Source organism: Alligator mississippiensis, chromosome 2, assembly GCF_030867095.1.
Source record: "Alligator mississippiensis isolate rAllMis1 chromosome 2, rAllMis1, whole genome shotgun sequence".
Taxonomy (NCBI): domain Eukaryota; kingdom Metazoa; phylum Chordata; order Crocodylia; family Alligatoridae; genus Alligator; species Alligator mississippiensis.
Genome location: NC_081825.1, coordinates 65640401 through 65661202, shown reverse-complemented (window position 1 = coordinate 65661202; position 20802 = coordinate 65640401). Strand labels below are relative to the sequence as shown.

The following is a 20802-nucleotide window of genomic DNA, read 5'->3' as shown; positions in this document are numbered from 1 at the left end:
TGTTCAAAGCTGTTAAGTCCCATCATCCCTATCAGGAGGAGGACAGTGTCTACTTACTGTCTTCCTAAAAGAAAGCTCGCTGCAATAAAGAGGGAGGCATAATTTGACAATAAGTGCTAGTGAATGCACATGGAGAGGGACAACTAATTAATCTGTAGAATTTACAAAGCCAAGGGATTGTATATTATCTATATAATCATTTCTTACTAGCACATAGTAAAGGGAAAGCCCTGGCATAACACAGTTTTATCCCTTATGCAAAATTCTTGTGGAACTTAAAACTTTCCATAATTTCTGTTGAGTGGCTCAATCATGGAGAAGCCAAACGCAATTGCCCAGCAGTGGAATGAAAATCCAGTTGTGAACCTCTGTGCAATTTGCTATGATTAGTATTACCTTTGGGCTTTCACTGAATGGAGATAGCTCGGTGGCAGAGCTTGGAAGAGATCTCCTTGCCTTTTTTTATTTATTTCAGCTCCTGACAGATGACATTAGTCTTCCCAGCTGCTTGATGTGTTTGGCCCAGAGTAGAGGGTGAATTCATTTTTCCCTTTTTTGAACTCTGCAGCTCTACACACAGCCAGAATTCATTGGTCCATTGTTCATTTTAATAATGTTCTTGCATCCTAGCTGTAAAATACAAAATATTCTCTATCTTGTTTTTAAACTTTAAAAATATAGAAAAAATGTTAAAGAAATATTAAATACAAAATACTTGGATGTTTTAGTGCTCCTATTCCTTGTCTGTCCATTGCATTTTCATTTCTACAATGTGTAGGTTAGGAACACAGTGTCCTTGAGAACATAATAAAAACTGAATTAGAAATATTATAAGTAAATAAATTATGATCGCTCCAAAGAGCCCCAGAATTGGGGTCCCCATTATGCACTGGGGAAGAAAAAAGAACATTCTTGTCCTAAGGGACATAAAATATGCTAGAGGACACACATGTATGTAGAAAGGTGCTTCTGCACTTTGCTCTTTTGGGAGAATTTATTCAACTGTGGAGAAAAAGGTACTGAACTTGATGGTATATTATTAAAACAACGGTTAGTGTTGAGAGTAGGTAAACTAGCTTAACACCGCTCTTTTCTAGCAAGGTATCTGCTAGGAAATGTTGGGAGACCTGATTTTGCAGCATTCATGGTAGTGTAATGTGAATTACTTTGAATAATGTCTGTTTAAAATATTGTATTTATAGCCCAGAATCTATGAAAAAGCTACAGGATTTCATAACTCAAATAAGCACCTAACATTTTAACTCTGCATATGACATAGATTTCTAAAAATCTGTGAACAGCTTCATCGATGGTGTTGTAAAAGAATATACATATTTAACTGTAACTGGGGAGGACTGTGAATTTGTGTTTTGACCTGGCTGTGTATGGAATCAGAACATTTCCAAATCTAGGACATGCTACCAGTTTCAAAATCCTTAATTCAAGTTCTATGTAGAGGCTCAAAATGATCTTCAAGGTGAGAATGCAAATATTGTATTTGAGTATAAAATCTACTCCTGTGTGCTTGTACTCCTGTTCTGAGAACCAGTTCATAAGGATGCTGGATATGAGCTGATTTGATGCAAGTGATCAGGTATATAACTGAAGGTCAAACTCTGCTTCTTTAACATTGCTTGAATCCTGTGTAAAGGATGCATTACACAACACTGACAACATCAGTATTGATCCTTCTTTTGCTGCAAGAAAGTCAGTTTCTCTGGTGTGTTTTTTTGGGAAAAACTGAATTGCAAGTTAGAACTGCAGGTGAACTTGGTAAAGTGCTTACTGTAGCTGGAATCCCAGTGATATATGCAGGACTGCATATAATTAAGTATGCTAGATAGTACATGATAAAAATAAGTGCAGGGTTTTTTAAATTATTATTACCTGTGGGTCAAATTCAACATCTGATTGATACCTGCATAAACTAGATTAATTCCTCTGGCTTCAGCACTGCAGCACATGTACATGCACACTGGGAAAATGAAAATAACCGGAAAGAGTCCTATGCTAAGGCAGGAAAGAAAGTCCATGCTAGGTATGTCTACACATGCATTTGATCTGTGAGTAAACTACTCACAAGTAAACACTCTTGGGCAGGCATCTGCACATGCAGGGAAGCAGGAGCGGATTTGCTGCTAATGGCAGCAAGTCTGCTTCAGCTTCCTGGAGCCCTGCAGTGGGCCCCGCTCCCCCTGAGTACTAGCTTAGGGGCTGGCAGGGAGTACCAGGCCAGGAGACAGCTGGCTTCTGGCCGGGGCTGGGATATTGCTCTCTGCCCTGAGGGGGCTGCCTGCTGCTAGGACAGGGACAATATCCCCATACCCTGGCAGCAGAGAGCTCCCTGATCAGGAGCAGGGGACTTGGAAAAAGCTGCAGGGGAGGGGCAGGTCCCAGTCCCCTGCCCCGATCCACTGGTTGGGCAGTTAGTAGCTGGCTCTGTGCTAGCTACCCCGCTGATGGATCAGGGCAGGAGGCTGGGACCTACCCCACCCCTGCAGCTCTTTCCCAGTCCAGGACACCGATCACCCGATCAAGACATGGGGCTGGGACCTGTCCTTGACCTGTCCCTGACTATGTCACCCTTCCACGGCAGCAGGGAACTCCAAGTCCCTCTCTCAGAGATCACGATTGGGAAGCAGGGGCTGGGAGATCCTTATCTCCTAGCACCCAATTCATGATTGGGGAGCAGGGAGCTCGGAGATCCTTATCTCCCACCTAGAGCTCCATGGTTGTGGGGCTCAGGCTGGGGGACCCTTTTCTCCCAATGCCAGCTCCACAACAGCACTGGGACATTCTTAGGTCCCAGCCCGAGCTCTGCGAGGTGACTGGAGCCTGGGCAGAGACAGCAGGGAGCTCCCAAGCCCCCTGCTCTGAGATGGCAATTGGGGAGCGGGGGCTGGAAGATCCTTATCTTCTAGTCCCCGCTTCCCCATCATGACCGTGAAGTGGGGGGCTGGGAGATCCTTATCTTGCAGTGAGCCCAAGCCTTGTGGTCATGGGGCTAGCACTGGGAGATCCTTGTCTCCCAGCCTGAGCCCTGCAAGGGGCTCAGCCTGGAAGATAAGGATCTCTCAGCATTGGCTCCGCTGTCACAGAGCTGGTGCTGGGAGATAAGTCTCCTAACCCAAGCCCCATGACTGTGGAGCTCAGGATGGAAGATAAGGATCTGCAGTTGTGGAGCTGGCAGGGGCTGCTGATCCTATTCCCTGCTCAGCTCCGGAGCTGGGCAGGGAAGAGACTGAGGAGTTTGTTCCTCACTCAGCTCCGTGCGTGCGGAGCAAGTGGTGGGAGATAAGGGTCTCCTATCAGTGGCCCTGCTGTGGTGGAGCTGGCACTGGGAGATAAAGATCTACCAGTCCCTGCTCCTCGATCACAATCTCTAGTGGCACGATCTCTGCCCAAACTCTAGTGGCAGAGCCCACCCCAGCAGCAGGCAGCTCCCAGGGGCAGGAAGCAATCTTGTCCCCCCAGTGGATGGCTGACTGGGAGCAGATTTGCTATTGCGCCATTACTAATCAAAAGTAAATTTGCTACTTGCATTTGCAGGTAGCAAATTTACTCACAATTAGCAAGGTTTATTGTGTAGTAAGCATGTGTCCATGTAGATGCCCTTGCTTACTGCACAGTAAACCATGCTACTGTGCAGTTAAGGATCTTGTGTAGACATGCCCACTGCATAGTAAACTACGCTACTGCTGAGTATGCAGCAAAACCCCCAGTTTTTCTTTTTCTTTTTCTTTTTAAATGCATTCCCTCCCCTTCCCCAACCATTTCTGACTTTGTCTCTCCCTCTCTATTCCCTATAGGTAAGTATAAGTGAGCTAAGACATAGGATAAGCTTCAGCATTTTATTTTGGTAGCAAGTTGTATTTGTTTAGTTTTTTCTCCTTCTTTATATTGTATAATTATTATGTTTATATTGATTTTTACTGTTCTATATTACTGTTTTACAGGTACTATATGATTTAGGCCTACATATGTAAGTTAGCATAAGTCATGTCAAGTTTCCATTTTGTTTGTCAAGTCTCCATCCTGTCCCTAGGCCCAGTTGTGTAACCCATGACTCACACCTACCCCTCCTATGTAACTTGGTTCTTGAATGAATGGGGATGAATGAGGGTGCTTGAGAGACAATAGCAGTAGGTCTAAAAATAGCTCCCTCTGAATGACCGAACCATCAACACCAATACCTGGACCAATAACCCAGCCCTTGGAACCACCCTTAGCATTCAAGAAACAAAAGACGAGGCAACCCACCATTGTGCCAAGGCTGCACATGCTCACTAAGAACACCTGAAGCCCTCTGGGACAGGCCCTCCCCATAGGAGATCAGAGGTAGTCTGCCCCATAAAAGGGGTAGTGAAGACTGACTCTTTGGGATGCCCTCTCCATCTGGGCCAGCACCATGCCACACCACCTATCCACCCAGAGGCCCTGCCGGTGGACAACACCTCTGGACAACACCTACTGGACACAGACCCCTTTCCAGCCTGGATAGATAGCTATCACCTCCCACTCCCTCTTCAACCAAGGACTTGGACTCTGCTTCTCTTCCCTACCTGGACTCCAGCCCTTCCACTGAGTCTCTTTCTCCTACTGCCATTGTGAGTGCTTGTGTGTGTGTGTGTGTGTGCGCGTGCGCACACGCGCACGCACGTGTGAACCAATAACTTCATGGGGCTTTGTAGTGTGTTGTCTGTTTAATAAACCTGTTATTTGGACCCCTGAGTTGGGTTTTGCTTTACTATGGTTCAGCCCTGCTCCAATCTCTGCTCCTCGCCCCTCTAACTTCTGTCTCATTTCTCCCTCCTGCTTCTGGCTCACTGCCACCTCCAACACCTGTCCTGAGCTCCTCTCTGCCTCCAAACCCCCTGTTTCTTTGCCACTGTCTTATCCCCACTGCCTTTTCCTTTTCCCCTGAGCAACCAGGTTTCTGCCTCGGTTCTTTTCCTGGCTGTCTCCTTCTTGCCACCACTTATCTGTCTCTCCCCCCCCACAATATCTCAGCTGTCTGCCTCAGTTTCTAGTCCCAATCTCCCAGGTTTCTGTCTCTCTCTCTTTCTTGGCTGTCTCCTCCTTGCCACGAGGCTTCTCTTTTTTTTTTTTTTTTCCCCTCCCATTTACCAGTGACCTCAAGTAACCCTGGGGCCACACAATCTTAAGTAAACCCAAGCCTCAGTTCCTCAGTTAGCTTCTCTCTAGTCCACTGGTTCTAACCCTGGTTCTGGGAACTTTCACTCCCTACACTTTAACTCTCTCTCTCTCTCACCTTAACCTTCCCCCAAGTATCCCAAGCACACACATACATACTGTGCCATCCAAGTTAAGAACTTACCTATGTGTAGGTGGGTTGTATGTGTGTCAACTGGTGAGTTGTGTGTGTATATATATATAATCAATCAATGTGTGCATGATATATGTATTAGTGATATATGTACTGAGTACATGGGTATTGGTTTTTGTCTAATTTTTAGTGTGTAGTGTGTATGTGCTTGAATTGGTGATAGGTATGTATGTGCCTAGGCTGGTTTGGATGTGTATGTTCCTGAGCTGGTAGTGTGCGTGTGTAGGCACCTAATCGATTTGTGTGTTTCTATATGTGCAATTGTGTCACACCTTCTTGTCTAACAGCGCAATATTGAGATCCTGAGAGTTGGCCTGACCCTACAGGGCAACATGTAAAGCATCGTGTGTAGATGCACTCATTGATAAGCAATGGGCTGGTGGCTTTCAACTCTGTGACAGTATTGTAGAATACCACAGAGGTGCATGAATATGGGCCATGAATTAAAATTTAGCAGCAGGCAGGAATCGAGAAAAGGCCCAGGGAAAAAAAAACTCCATGTCAGTGATAGAAGAAGCAGCTAGCTGTAAAGTACACTCATGTTTCTCCATGTTTTTCTTTTTGCACCACAACACCTGATATTAGGGTTCATGAGTCCCAGAGTTAGCAGGGATGATTGCAAGATGAGTGGGATTTGACCTGCCAGCTCTCTACTGTCATTTGTTTGTGCAATTGCAAGCTGCCCATAAACCTACCAGAGTAATTTTTGATTCAGTCATGCTCTACTTTTTCCTTTTCCTGCCTGCCTGCCTTTTGGGTTTTTTTGCATTATACCATATCTTAAATGGAGAATCTGTCTTGTGTTATAATACAGTATTATATTGTAACAATTTGTGACACAAGCTAGTCTAACTAAATTACAAGTTTGCTTTGAGTCTTATACCCATCAGCTTCTAATGGAGTTTGTACAATCAATGGTTCAGTGAGTGTTAGACTGAATCAGATTCTACATGACTTTTAGTTAATCTTTAAACCATAATTTCTTTGCATGTGGACAATCTTCACATAAGATCATAAAATAACACATGAAATCTTAAATCAGATTTGACCCTTTATGAGCATTTACAACCGAGATGTGTACCATATAATTTGAAATAATTTGGAAAATTGCCTGTTAATTCCTGGGCAAATCCAATGCAAAGATAATCCAGCAGTGTTAATGCATGTTTTGACAACCAAGGAGCTAAACAAATATCAGGATTCTAATCAAATTCTTTTTATTGAAGTTACTTGTTCAGGTTACAATTTACTACAATACTCAAGCTTTGCATTAGTAAATGAGACATGGACACAGGTTAGCCTTCCTAGATCTGTGCCATGACAGCAAACACAGATGTTTGAGCTATTAAGCTGTATTTCAGCCATCCATTTCCTTTTCTTCTCACAATGCATGATGTTTCTTTCCTTAGCTGCATAGGGAAATTTTAACAAAAAGTTTCTTTTCTTTCCATTCCTATTCTTAGAGACGTAACAACCAGGGTCTGAGCCCAAGGTGACAGTGGCAGTGGCCAGGATTGAGTTGGCCATGAAGGTGACAATAGCTGGGCTTACAGTAGCGGTGGCTGCCATTCTTGTGCTCCCCTAGCCCCCAAAGGGGATACCTGAGGCTGGTTCCCTGGTCACTACTGCCTTTTTTTATTAACAGTTATTTCTAAAGAGGGAACTAAGTTCTCCAACAGCTTGTGGTGATGTTACAAAAAACAGATTTTTCATTTTTGAATCAATGGGAATTGAAAGTCCTGGATGTGCAATAGCTTTATTTTTGTTTTGTATTTTATTTTTGGTTTTGAATAGGTTATGCATTTAATGAAATTATAAAATATAAAATATGCCTCAGAATAACACCCAAAATAAAATGCAAGTAAATACTTGCTGTAGAAAAGAATGGGCATTCATATGGAAAAATGCCTATTAAAATTGAGTGTGAAACTTTTTCTAGTCTTCCTGTGTGCATCTTATCAAGGCATTTCATGTGTGTGAATACAAGTACTCTTACAAGTGAATTTTAAACTGTATTTATTGAATATTCATTAATGGAATGTGACAGAAGTTATAATTATGCCAACCAGATCATGTTGGAAAGATTGTAAATATGTTTATACAACTATAAAGTAATCTAGGTATCTGGAATGCCATTGGGGTCTTTCAGGCTAGGCAAGACATTCAAAAAGTCTGAGCCTGAATAGATTCAATACTTGCAGGTTAGTCTGACCTGGCTAGGCTAAACCAGTTTGGAACCACAAAGACATCCCCTCTGAACTGAAAAAAATGCAGGCACATGCCTGCAGTGGCTCAGGCTAGAAGCTGGGGGGTGCTAGAGCAGCCTTCCTTTCCCTTCCACAATGCTGAGCTAAGGTGGGGCGTGACCAGGTCCTGGCAGGACACTTTGATTAAGGAGGTGTCCCCCACCTCCTTCTGACCAGCCCAGCAGGGAATTGATAACACAGTGTTTATCATCCCTAACTCAGTGTTTATCTCCCCATTAAGAAAACAACAGAGGGACATTACCAGCTACCTGTTGATTCTGCCCTCTGTCACAGCACAGACTGTAGCAAATATGTGGTCTGCTAATGCTAGAGTGTCTGTGTAAGGCAGAGGGGATGGTGGAACCCCTGCTTAGAGGGGTAGGGAGGGGAGCAGAGGCCAGGCAAACGCCTCCAATCTCTGCCTAGCTCCAGCCAGGTAGCAGATGGGAGGGGCCAGCCCTGCTGTGGAATAGAGAGCCCTGCCCAGCCCAGAGAGCATGCCGGGATGCTGGGGAAGTCTGATTTAACTTAGACCAGCAAGGGGTCCTAGACAGGCTTTGCATAAACTGGTTTGACCCAAATCACTTAAGTCTGATACAACATTCAACCAGGTTTATTTCAAACTGGTTCAGCCATTTTCAAACTGGTTTATATGCACTGAACATCTGCTCAGTTACAGGTTTAAACCAGTTTCTGATCACTTAAACTGGTATATGTGTAATGTCTGTCCCTAGCTTCAAAAACAGAGTCTTCACCCTTTTACTTAGAAAAAATTCTCACTGAATATGTTTGAAACTTGCTTGTGGAAAGACATTTGAATTAGAGTTGAGAATTAAGGGTTGGTCCATAATGACTAAACCCCAGTAAGACTGCAGAATGTGGTCTGTTGTTCAGATCCTTTTGCCCTGCCACTGGATCTATAATCTAGTAATAAAAGAACTAGCAAGTTTTTTCTGGCAAGAGAATTCTTCTAGAGTACAAGCACTTTTATTGACTTTAGGTTCTTTGCATACCAGCATGCTAGTGCTGACACTGCACCTATGTGGTGGTTAGCAGAATGTTTGCAATTCAGCAGGCTTGAGAGAGCTAGTAGGTTTCAAGTAGGGTCAATAATCCAGCCTTTTACAACTGCAAAAATATACCACTAGCCCAAAGTTTCAAAGTAAACTTCTAAGTAGTTACATGCAGGTATGTGGGCTTTTCACCAGGAAAACATACTGTTGTGAATGAGAAATCTATAGAGAATAACCTGATTCAAATTTTGTTTTTATAGCCTTTGATCTCAGTTCAAATTTATCATCCTGCCTATTTCTTATGTTTTCTAGTGAAATATGAAGAGCTGTACTGTTTTTCATTCAATCCAAAGTTAGATAAAGAAGAGCGAGAAGAAGGCTGGAAGCTTGTGGACCTGAACGAAGAATATAACCGGATGGGTATCCCAAATAATTATTGGCAGATCAGTGATGTGAACAGAGAGTATGGAGTGAGTTGCTATGATTTGTATTATAAAAGCATTTTGTATTAAAAAAGCCCCACCTAACATTGAGACCCCTATGATGTGCTAGGTGCTATACATAAATGTAGTATAAGTCAGTCCTTGGAGCAAAGAGCTAGCAATCTAGATAAGAAAGACAGACTATCTTGCTTCCTTTTTTCACTCTGTATTTCCATTTTCCACATGTGGGACTGACTTACAATTAGATAATGACTTGTCAAAAGTCAGCTTTGAGCACATGCTCAAATACTTTGCTAAATAGGGATAAGTAAATTCTTAGTTAAGCCTGTGTGTAAGTGATTTGCTGAATTGCAGCAAATGAGTTTCTTTAAAAAATTCTTCTTAATAGTTTCACAAGCCATTGGTTTGGAAAAATGAATTTAGTATTATCTTTTCTTTTTCCCTGAAATTAGTTGCAGTACTTTTGAGACACTTTGGAATGCTATCACTGTTGTATTTTTGTATACAATGGGTTGACAAGTCACAAATCATAATTCCACCCCTTCCCACCAAGCTAACTGTGGTTCCCATTCTGCCTTGCCTTAGTGTGATCAAAACTGTTTATTAAACTTATGGTTAAGTAATACAAATGGTGAGAGATAACAGCAACAAAAAACAAACTTTGAAGTCAGTCTGCCAGTACAGTTCAGTTCACCCCACAGTGTCTTCGCACTGATGTTCTTAGATTTCAGAGGAGACTACATGTGCTGCCAGAACCTGTTTTCATGTATTAGAAACGGAAGAAAAAGTCTGAATTTAATTAAAAGAAGTGAATAAATTACTTCAGATTTTATTTTGTGTAGGGGGAGTCTCAGAATGGGGATTACGGCCAGCATGGGAACATACACATACACAGGGGTGTAAGTTTATGGGGGAGAGCATAGCTGGATTTTCATCCTGCTCTTTCCACACTGCCGAAGAAGAGGATAGTCTAGCTGGGTCATAGTTAATTGCAGGGTGAAAAGATAGATTCATAGATTCATAGATTGTAGAGTTGGAAGGGACCACAATGGATCGTCGTGTCCAACCCCCTGCTCCTTGCAGGAAAGAGGACCAAGGTCAGATGACCCCAGCCAGGGGACTATCAAGCTTCCTCTTGAAGACCACCAAGTTAGGTGATAGTACCACCTCTCTTGGAAGCCCATGCCAGATTCTGGCCACCCTTACTGTAAAACATTTCTTCCTAATGTCTAACCTAAATCTACTCTCCACTAGTTTGCACCCATTATTCCTAGTTACTCTCTGGGGCACTTTGGTAAATAGTGCATCACCTATTCCCTGTTGTTCTCCCTTGATAAACTTATAGGTGGCTACAAGGTCTCCCCTCAGCTGTCTCTTGTGAAGGCTGAAGAGATCCATATCTCTCAGCCTCCCCTCCTAGGGTCTTTTATGGAGGCCACTAATCATGCGAGTGGCCCTCCTTTGTACCCTCTCCAGATTCTCCGTGTCACTCCTGAAGTGCGGCGCCCAAAACTGGACACAGTACTCCAACTGCGGCATGACCAATGCCACATAGAGGGGGAGCATCACCTCCCTTGATCTGCTGGTCATGCATCTGCTAATACATGACAGATGCGATTGGCTTTGTTGATGGCCTCGTTACACTGCCGGTTTATGTTCATCTTGGAGTCAACTATGACTCCAAGATCTCTCTCAGCCTCTGAGCTGCTGAGGAGGTCATCCCCCAACCTATAGGTGTGATGGGGATTCCTCCTCGCTAGGTGGAATACCTTACATTTATCTTTGTTGAACTGCATCCTATTTCGTTAAGCCCATTGATCCAACCTGTCCAGGTCGGCCTGTATCTGCTCCCTGCCCTCCAGTGTGTTAACTTTGCCCCATAACTTGGTATCATCTACGAACTTGGAGAGGGTGCTCTCCACACCCTTGTTCAAATCACTGATGAAGATATTAAGTAACACTAGTCCAAGGACCGAACCCTGTGGGACCCCACTGCTTATCTCCTTCCAGGCCGAGAACGACCCTTCTACCACCAGTCTCTGGGTGCAGTCCCTAAACCAGTTGGCCACCCATCTGACTGTGTAGGCATCCACTCCACAGCCTGCTAGCTTCCCAATGAGGATAGGATGTGAAACTGTCAAAGGCCTTCATAAAGTCCAGGTAGATGACATCAGCCTCAGCTCTTATGTCAAGGCAGTGTGTGACCTGGTCATAAAAGGCTATAAGGTTTGTCAGGCAGGATCTACCTGTGATGAACCCATGCTGATTTCCTTTCAGCATCATTTCCCCTGCTGGGCCTTCACAAATACGCTCTTTGATGTTTTTTTCCACTATTTTCCCAGGGATAGAGGTAAGACTGACTGCCTAAAGTTACCCGGCTCATCCCTTCTCCCCTTCTTAAAAATGGGCACCACGTTGGCCATTTTCCAGTCCTCAGGGATCTGGCTGGAGCACCATGAGTGCTCAAACAGCCGTGCCAGCGGCTCAGCTATGACACTGGCCAATTCCTTCAGCAAACAGGGATGGAGGTCGTTCGGGCCAGCTGACTTGTACCCTTCCAGCCCTTCCAAGTGCTCCTTAACTAAGTCAGCACTAACCTTTGGCAGTCTGGTACCTTTTGAACATCTGTCTATGCTCAAGGTGGGGGAATTGTCTTGGTCAGTACTTAGGAATACTGAAGCAAAGGACTCATTGAAAAGCTCCACCTTTTTCCCTATGTCAACCACCAACTGTCTTGATTTGTCCTGCAGGGGCCCTATGTTGCTCTGCGCTTTCCATTTGCTCGCTATATATAGGTAGAAGGACTTTTTATTGTCCTTAATTGTTGAAGCCATTGTAAGCTCCAGTCCTGCCTTGGCCTGCCTAACTGATTCCCTGTAATAGCGTGCCAGGGAGATGTATGCCTCCTTGGTGGCTGCCCCCTGTTTCTACTACCTATAAATTTCTTTGCCCCCAGACTTTCCTGGAGTTCCCTGTTCAGCCAAGGGGGCTTTTTTTAGCCCTTTACCCCTTTCCTGCGTAAGGGGATAGACTCCTTTTGTGCCCCAAGGATCACTCCCTTGAGAAACCTCCAACCCTCCTGGACTCCTGTTTGCTCGATGCTCCTGAGTCCCGCCACCTCACTAACTAGCCTTCTAAGTTTACTAAAGTTGGCCCTTCTGAAGTCTAACACTTTAGCCTCACTGGATATTTTTCTTACCCTTTGCTGTCATGGACTGTCATGGAAGAGGTTGAGACTCTGGTTTAGGGAAAAATTAAAGGATAGCTTGACAAGGCTTTGGATTAAAATCATTGGTGACGTGTAGGGGGTGCATGTGGGTGCACATGCACCCCCTGAAAGAAGTGCTGGCGACACTGCCAGTGGTTCCTGAAGGTGGTCACCGCTCGCTGCCCCCCTCTACCACTGACACTGCCAGTGGCATCTGTGGGCAGTCACCGATCACTGCTGGCTACAACCAATGCTGCCGGCGGTGTCTGGAAGTAGTTGCCAACTGCTGGTCAGTGCATCCCCCCACCCCTGCTGACACTGCTGCAGCCGCCTGCGGGAGATCCCTACTCCCCACTGCCATGCTTCGGCCACTGCCACTGCCACCTGCGGGCGGTCACCATGCCCCCCCAGCCCCTGGGGGCATGTGTCATTCATGATTAGCTTAGACATAAAGAGAAGGAGGAATCCAAGGAATATTAGAGAAAATGAGGGAATAAATACTAAAAAACCTGTGGAAATGACTTACATAGAGGATTCATAGAAAGGAACAAAAATAGACTGAAAGCAGGGAAGTGGGGGTGTGGAAAGGGAAAAAATACATGGAAGGGAGAAACAAAGTTATTTTCTTTCTTCCTTAAAATGTTCAATTTTAAAGTGTTAATTCTATAGGAAATATTAAAGACATTCATGGATTCATTGATAACTCTTCCTGCATGTCACAGAAAGAGGTCTGACTGATGTTCGTTAATCAGAAATGACACCAGTAAAGTCACATTTCATTGGTGCAAAATCAGCATGTATCTGACAGTAGTAAATAATAGAAAGTTTGCTGTTTTCCAACATTGTTCAGGGAATGCTATTAAAATTACATCCAAAAAATAATGTTAAGGTTTCTAAGTCAAACTAAAAAGGTAGGAAATACCAGAATCAAAGTGCTCGGAGCAACTTTAGGTTGTCTTCCATTATGCACATTCATTATGAGAGTCCTTTAATAACAGATATTTACCCACAAGATTCCAGTCTTATTCAGGCGTTATACTATATTTCATTTTCTCTTTTTCATTCAATCTGTGGTCTTGGACTTCATTTACCACACACTTTTATCCAAACCCTGAACTGAGTACACAATTTAACAACTTCCTCCTGGGCTTTTCTGTGGTAGTTTCACTGTAGTAGGTAAATGCTTCAAAACCATTATATTACTTTTACAACAACCTTGTGGGAATAGACATAGGCAGATCCAGGATTTTAAAAAGTGGGGTGCAGGAACAATGACCAATGATGCAGGGGTGGCTACACACCCTGCTTCCAGCTCCCTCAACAACCAGGGGCAGACAGATCACACAGCTGGAGACCTTTTTTAAGTCCTCAAATCATGTAAGAATCAACCTCCCTCCCCTCATTCTTAGTACCGCTTCCCTTCCCACCCATGCTGTGGAGCACATCCCTTGCCCTCCTCTCCCATTTCCCCCCTTGCCCTCTCTGCACAAAGGAAGGGAAGACTCACCTGCTGCTGCCACTGTCCTGACTGCTTCTATCCTGCTGCAGCCAAGGCTGTGGGCAGTGGCTGCATGGGGAGCTGGGCTCAGTCAGGGACAGTGGTGGTGGTGGGCAGGTTTCTTCTCCCTATGCTGAAGTAGTTCTGGGCTGCTGGAGAACACCTGGAGAGACTGGGCAGGGAAGGGAAATCTGCCTGCCTCTGTTGCTGTCCCTGCCTAAGCCTGGCTCCCTGTGTAGCCTGGTAGGGCAGGGCAGAAGCATCTCTGGAGCCCCCTGCCCCCAGGTTAGCTGGGGACAGTGGCAGTGGCAGACAGGAGGAAGGGGAGGGGAGGGGAGAGAGTTGCCACATCAGGGAAGGGAGGGGGTACCAAAAAGGATGGATTCTTACCTGCTTTGGGGACTTAAAAAAGTCCCTGTCTGTTGCTTTTGTGGTGTGGTCTGAAAAGGGAGGTATGACCGCTCCACTGCACCCCTCTAGATTCACCCCTGGGAGCTGATGAGATTTGTATCCTCATTGTGCAGTAGCTATGTAACTCTAACAGAGAGAGATTAAGTCCAAAATTGGCAAAAATGACACCTGTTTTGAGTGCCAAAATGTGGGACTGCTTTTTTTTTTCAGACTACTTAGTATTCTATAGCACTTTTTATGTCCAAAGCACATCCCTCATTGAGGTCAGATACAGTTGAGAGTGCTTAGCACTTATGCAAATCTGGGCTGAGGTGTTGCATTGGGTGAGTGATGAAGAACACATACCTTATCACATCTATGAATACTTCCCATGTGTTGGAACACTTTCCAACTTTTACAAAAGACTCCTTTACTATAAACTATGTCATTTTCAATGCCTCATTCATTCAGCACAGGTAGTCACGGTTACCAGATACTTAAAAACACAGTATAGCCCTTCATCAACTGTTTCAGTTTTCCCATTTGTAAAAAAGAGGAAACTACTTCATGGCATACTTGGAGTGGTGTAACTGACTTTAATGAAATACTTTAAAATGGTCAGAATGACAGTGTTTCATGCTATTTCATTTCTGTATTGTGATGACTGGCTTTTATTTTTATGATAACCCAAATAAATTGAGTTTTCTTTGATAGGTCTGTGATTCGTACCCTACTGAGGTGTACGTACCAAGATCTGCAACTGCACACATCATAGTAGGAAGCTCCAAATTCCGGAGCAGAAGGCGTTTCCCAGCACTTTCCTATTACTGTAAGGATAACCATGTAAGTGTGGAACTGTGGTTTTTCATTTCTGGGGTGGCGGGGGTAGGGGAAGATAATTCTGTCTTCCTCAAGATTTTTCATGCCAAATGATTTTTTATTAAGATGGTTACAAATAATGGTAAAGGGGCACATATAACAATTAGTCTGCTAGTTTGTTATTGGGTATTATGTCATCATTCAGGCAACAGAAGACTACAATCTCTCCAGCACAGAAAAGTAGAGTAGTATAATAGGGGACCAGGTTCAGAAGTGAACTATCATGAAGGGGGCTGAGGAAGAGAGTCTGAGAGAAGGCTGTGGAAAGAAGGCTGAACAGCTTGATACCTAGGATGGAAATACTGAGGACCGGGTTGAAAAGCAACTAATTGATGGCCCATGGTACCAGTAGTCAGTGGATGCTTGGAATAGCCTTCAAAAACTTGATGATGTCCAAACAGCATGGACAAGAAAACTGAAATTTTTCTGGGAAATCTGCAGGCCAGTTTGTAACTATTTTTGTGGGGAATATCCTGGAGGCACTTTCCCCCTTTCTAGACCTACTAATTTAGGAGCTGTTGGCTCTATATTTTTGCTTGTAACTGGAAGAAATTGTGTCTAAAGTATTGCACTTCTATGTCTGGTGGCCCATGGAAAGGAATCAATCCTCTGTTACCTCCTCAGACTCTGTGAGTCTTTATGGGAACCTGCTGAGATAGAGTGCTTGCAGTGCTTAAGGTACTGTATTTTCCTAAATCCAAGATAACTAGGAATTTACAAGGACCCCTTCAGTAATGAGATTTTATACATGGAAAATTATAAATTTGTTATCTAAGTATTGGAGAGTCAACTTAAAAGAATTCCTCTCACAACCATTGGGGAGAAACCAGTGGTAGAGGGTGAGGGGCCAGACTCCCCACTCTTGCCCCACTGCCCCTTGCCCTTCTATCTGCCCCCTCCCCACTGCTGCTTGTCCTCCCACCTCTTGCCCATGCCTGTCCCCTTGTTGCCTGTCTCTAGTTTCTGCCCTCCCATGCCTGTACCTACTTCCCCACTCTTCCCCCACTCTCATGCCTGTGCTTGCCCCCTGTCACCTGCCCACCTCCCACCCCATCCCCCCCTAGCCACTTACCTTTGGGGCAGTTCTGGCTCCTGGGGAGACAGCAGCGGGCTCCTGGCTCCAGCCCAGCCATGTAAAAACAGTGGCAGCAGCTTCGGGCCTGGCTGGGGCTGGAGCTTGAGCCTAAGGTAAGCTGGAGAGAGGGAAGCTGTGTGGTCTCACTTTCCTCTCCCTGAATCCCTACTATGGATCTCCCCTGCATGCCCTCTCAACCTTATGGGGTGGCCCCCATGCTCTCCCCAGCCTCACCATGGATCTCCCCCATACACTCCTACCCCCATGGTGTCTTCCCCATGCTCCCCCAACCCCCACCATGAATATCCCCCACACACCCCTCACTGACACTGCACTGTCTCCCCCTGCAGTGAGTGTCTCCCCACCGCACTGCATGAGCCACTGGTCCAGGACAGGCAGTGGCTCATTCTGGCTTTGGCTGTAAGCCCAGGGCCAAAGCTGGAGCTGAACTACAGGCTTCCCTGGGCAAGTACTCAAATCTGAGATGACACTTTTAACCTCCATGTTATGTGGTGGAAAAAACCTTGTCATGGATTTAAGTAAATACAGTACTTGCTCTAAGCAGGTGGTTAACGAACCATACCATCAGACACTCACAGGGACTGGTTTACAACAACCGTCTCACCAGCACCCTCTAGTGGGATCAGTAACGATATTGTCCCTCTTTTCTATCCCCACAAAGTATTATGCTATCTCCTGGGACAACCATATCCAAAGAATTTGTCTGGCACTGGTACTTGGAGACTTGGCCTGCAGAGAGACAGAGCTGCTATGGAGCGTTAGATGGCATTCTGTTGATCTGCAACCTTTTGAAATGGGTCTATGGTCTGTTAGGCATCTGGAGGAACTCTTTCCTCATGATGGAACAACAGGGTCAGAACTATGAGGGGATCCTCATGGAAAATTCCTCCCCAGAACTGCCTCTGATAGGCTTTTCATCAGAGGAAATTATGTGACTCATTGGTTTTACCATTCTGTATACTTTACTTTTGACTTCAGCAGAAGGAAGTCAGAAGTGGAATGAAATTACCTAAATCATAACTTATAACAAAGGGAACCTCAGGTTTCAACAGTGGGTGCATCTAGATGTGTGCCCGACTATGCAGTTGGTATTGCACAGTCATTTAGGACTTGCTAAAGTACTTTAGTACTCGCATTTAGCATTTAGCAAGTCCTAAATGACGGCTCATTAACCGCTGTTACTGTGCAGTCCTGGTGGTGCATGGGTTGTTTTCGATTCTGCTGCACAGTAGCTCACTGCTACTTTGCAGTAGCATTGGCATCACAGTGGTGCCCACTGACATTATGTCACCATATCGATGAGCTGTGTTGCCATAGCAATGAGCTGTGTTGCCATGGCTCCTTGCTAAGGTTACATAGCGTCTCGTGTCGATGCGCCCAGTAAGTTGTAAGGTGTACATATTTCAGTAGTATGGTTTTCACATATTCTGTTCTAAAATATCAGGGCCAGAATTTTCAGACTTCGTTATCTAATGTTAGATGCCTAAATCCATAATTTGGTAGTTAAATAAATGGTCTTATTTATTTATATATTTATTTACTTAGAATTGCAGCTATTCACCGCCTGATCAGATGCTTCCACAAAGATATAGGGCCAGATCCTGTTTCCCCTTCACGAGCTTAAGTGACAGTTGCATAGCTGTGTAACCACAGTTTTGGTACTTAAGCATGGATTCAGCATAACTGCACTTACCCCATGCTTTCTTCCTTTGCATAGACTGCCCTACAGTCATACAACTGCCCAGAGGGGAGGTGGGGTGGGGAAGGAATAGAATCAGCGCCATGTATGCTGGGAACTTTAGCCACAGTAAAACCACAAACAACAGATGGGTGAAGAGAAGAACAATAATGACCCTTCTACATTTTAGCCCAATAGGCTAAAACAGGGGTTTTCAACCTTTTTGGATCAGTGTATGCCTGGCTGCTGGATGTGGAGTAGTGTACCCCCGGTGGCCAGATGCAGAGCAGGATGAGGGGAAGGGGAGAGGGTGGTGCACAGCTGGATGCAGAGCGGTGGCAGCTACCATGTGCGAACTTCCCGTCCCTGTGTCTGACTGGGTGGGTGGCGACACAGGATGGTGCACGGGGGCACTTTGTCCCTGCCTGCCCACACCTACCCCCTAGGGCCTTCTCAAGTACCCCCAGGGGTATGTGTACCCCTGTTGACAACCCCTGAGCTAAAAGTTAGGGCACTTCTCCAGGGAACAGAAGACCTGCATTCCAGCCCCTTGCATACCCAGAAAAGTGCTTTCTTCCTAGACAAGTGTGGTAACTTTTAGGCCATAAACTAGGTATGCTAGGGCCAGTCGCAATGCGTAGAGAGTGCACGGGGGTGCACATGCACACCCTGAGGGCGCTGGTGTACCCCCTGACCAGCCATGCTCTCCACTTAGGCGATGGGCAGGGGGGGGCTGGCAGGAGCACCGGTGTCCCCTTTGTGAGTGCCAGCCGGGGAGCGGGAGCACCAGATATAGCATCTCAGCCTCTGCCCAGTTGGTGAGTTTTGCTATGGGGGGACCCTCCCCCCGGTCAGCGAGATTGGCCACAGGGGACCCCCCCACCCAGTTGCTGACTGGTCACTGGGGGGGCACATGCCCCCCCTGACTAAGATGGCACCAGTCGCCCATGGTTAGGGCTAAGCTCTTTCTGCCCCTCCTATTGAAGCTGGCTCACTAGGCAGCCAAGAAGATAAGATATGTGGGGCCTGAAGGAAAAGAGCAAGCAAGGAGATCCAGTTCAGTGAGATGGATGCTGCTGTAGCAAAGAGGGGGCTATCGGGTTCTCAGCTGGGTCTCTGAACTAATGCTCTTTACCCATTTTATCCAACAAAAGTTAACTACAAGGTGCAGTGGGCCAGCTTCAGTGGGAGGACTGACAAATATTCTGGATAATTCTTAGCCTGCGGTTTGGTGGCTGGAGCATTTGGGGGAAAACAAGTTCAGACTTTCTGCTCCCTAGGCAAATGCTCTAGCTAAAGCGAGGGAGAGCCCTCTTCCACCATTACTTTGCTTCTGGCACAGTTGGAAATAGAATCTTAATGAAGTGCTAAAAATTGCATATAAAGAGCTAGGTGCCTGCCATTTAGGATTTAACCCATAATGGTCAGCACCACATTTATAACAATAAGGAAGAATTTCTTTACTGTCCGAGCCCTCAAGGTCTGGAATAGCCTGCCATCGGAGGTGGTTCAAGCACCTACTTTGAACGCCTTCAAGAGTAAATTGGATGCTTATCTTGCTGGGATCCTATGACCCCAGCTGACTTCCTGCCCCTCAGGCAGGAGACTGGACTCGATCTTCTGAGGTCCCTTCCAGCCCTAATGTCTATGAAATCTATGAAATATATTATTATATAGGCAGCCAAACAATAATATGCTTTATTAATAAAACATATCATGAATTGGCAAGATTTAATTAGCTGGACTATTCTTATCTTTCTGTTAATTCTGTAGCTATTGGAGCTTTTGTACATTTTCTCGTATACTGTTTTTGTAAATAATGTTATATAGTAAATAATGCAAGAGGCAAGGTATTTTGTGGGTAATATCTTTTATTGAACCAACTGCATGGGACAGACTACATAGACAAGTTTTTGAATGCGGTGCGTTTGTTTTAGGAATATTAAATGCAGTGGTGTATTTTCCATTTGTTTGTTTTGCTGCAGGCATCCATCTGCAGGAGTAGCCAACCCTTGTCTGGTTTCAGTGCTCGATGCCTTGAAGATGAACAGATGCTACAGGCCATCAGAAAGGCAAATCCAGGAAGTGATTTCATATATGTTGTTGATACTCGGCCTAAGGTAACTATGCTACAATCCTGGCACATATTTAGTAAGATAGAGCCTGGGCTGAAAATTCAGAGAAACTACAAAACTAAAGTATGGTGTTGACAAGGGACCAGATTCTGATCTTTCAGCTTATGTAAATCTGTAGTAATATCCTTGAAGGAAATCAAGTTACTTTAGATTTATCCTTTGAATCTGATACTGTTTTTTTTAAAAAAAAAACCAACCATTTTTTTGCAGAATATTGATTCAGCTACTGGCATGGAATAATAAATGAGCTGCTAGCTTGTAGCACCTTAGTTTCAGTTGCTTATAACTGTGTAAAAGTTTGAGCTAAAATTGCCCACACCAGATGTCTACCATAAGCTGATTTTGTTTTGTTTTGTTTTGTTTAAATTTAAGCCAAAACACTTCAGTTATTTCCAATGTCAAGGTTAGTACATTGTTTTACCTGTGTTTAAAAAAAATCAAGCAACATCAGCAAGTACTACAGTTGTACTGATCTAGGGCACCATAAAGGGAGAGAAATTGATATATTCTAGAGCAAGCTATTCCTGGCATTTCCCAGGGCATATCAAGTAGATACAGAGGCACGATGGTGCAAAGAACAGGAAAGCCAACTGAAAACTACTGTACTTCTGTTTCATACAGAGCTTCAGAACAAGCTTGTCCATAGCTGTTACTTGTGCTACTTTCTTCCTTCATCCCCTTAATTTTGTGGGTATATAAGAATTTGTTATGCATTTCCTGCGTTTAAGATTATAGCAAGTCAACTCTACTACTACTCAGGAAAATGCACAAAGCAGGAGAGGAGGAAACTCTTGTCTCTTTTCTCTTAGATCCCCAGGAGGCCTGTTTCAGCTAGAATTGCACCCTTATATCTACTAAGAATAAGCCAG

General features: G+C 44.7%; 1 protein-coding gene across 1 annotated transcript in view; it reads left to right on the top strand.

Moving 5' to 3' along the window:
- The window catches only part of MTMR7 (myotubularin related protein 7), an 84339-nt gene that overhangs the window by 27436 nt on the left and 36101 nt on the right, over nucleotides 1-20802 (top strand). Inside the window, exons 4-6 of the mRNA XM_006262529.3 lie at nucleotides 8919-9076; nucleotides 14860-14988; nucleotides 19784-19918. Coding sequence (XP_006262591.1) covers nucleotides 8919-9076; nucleotides 14860-14988; nucleotides 19784-19918 — 422 coding nt within the window. The remainder of the gene's footprint in view (nucleotides 1-8918; nucleotides 9077-14859; nucleotides 14989-19783; nucleotides 19919-20802) is intronic.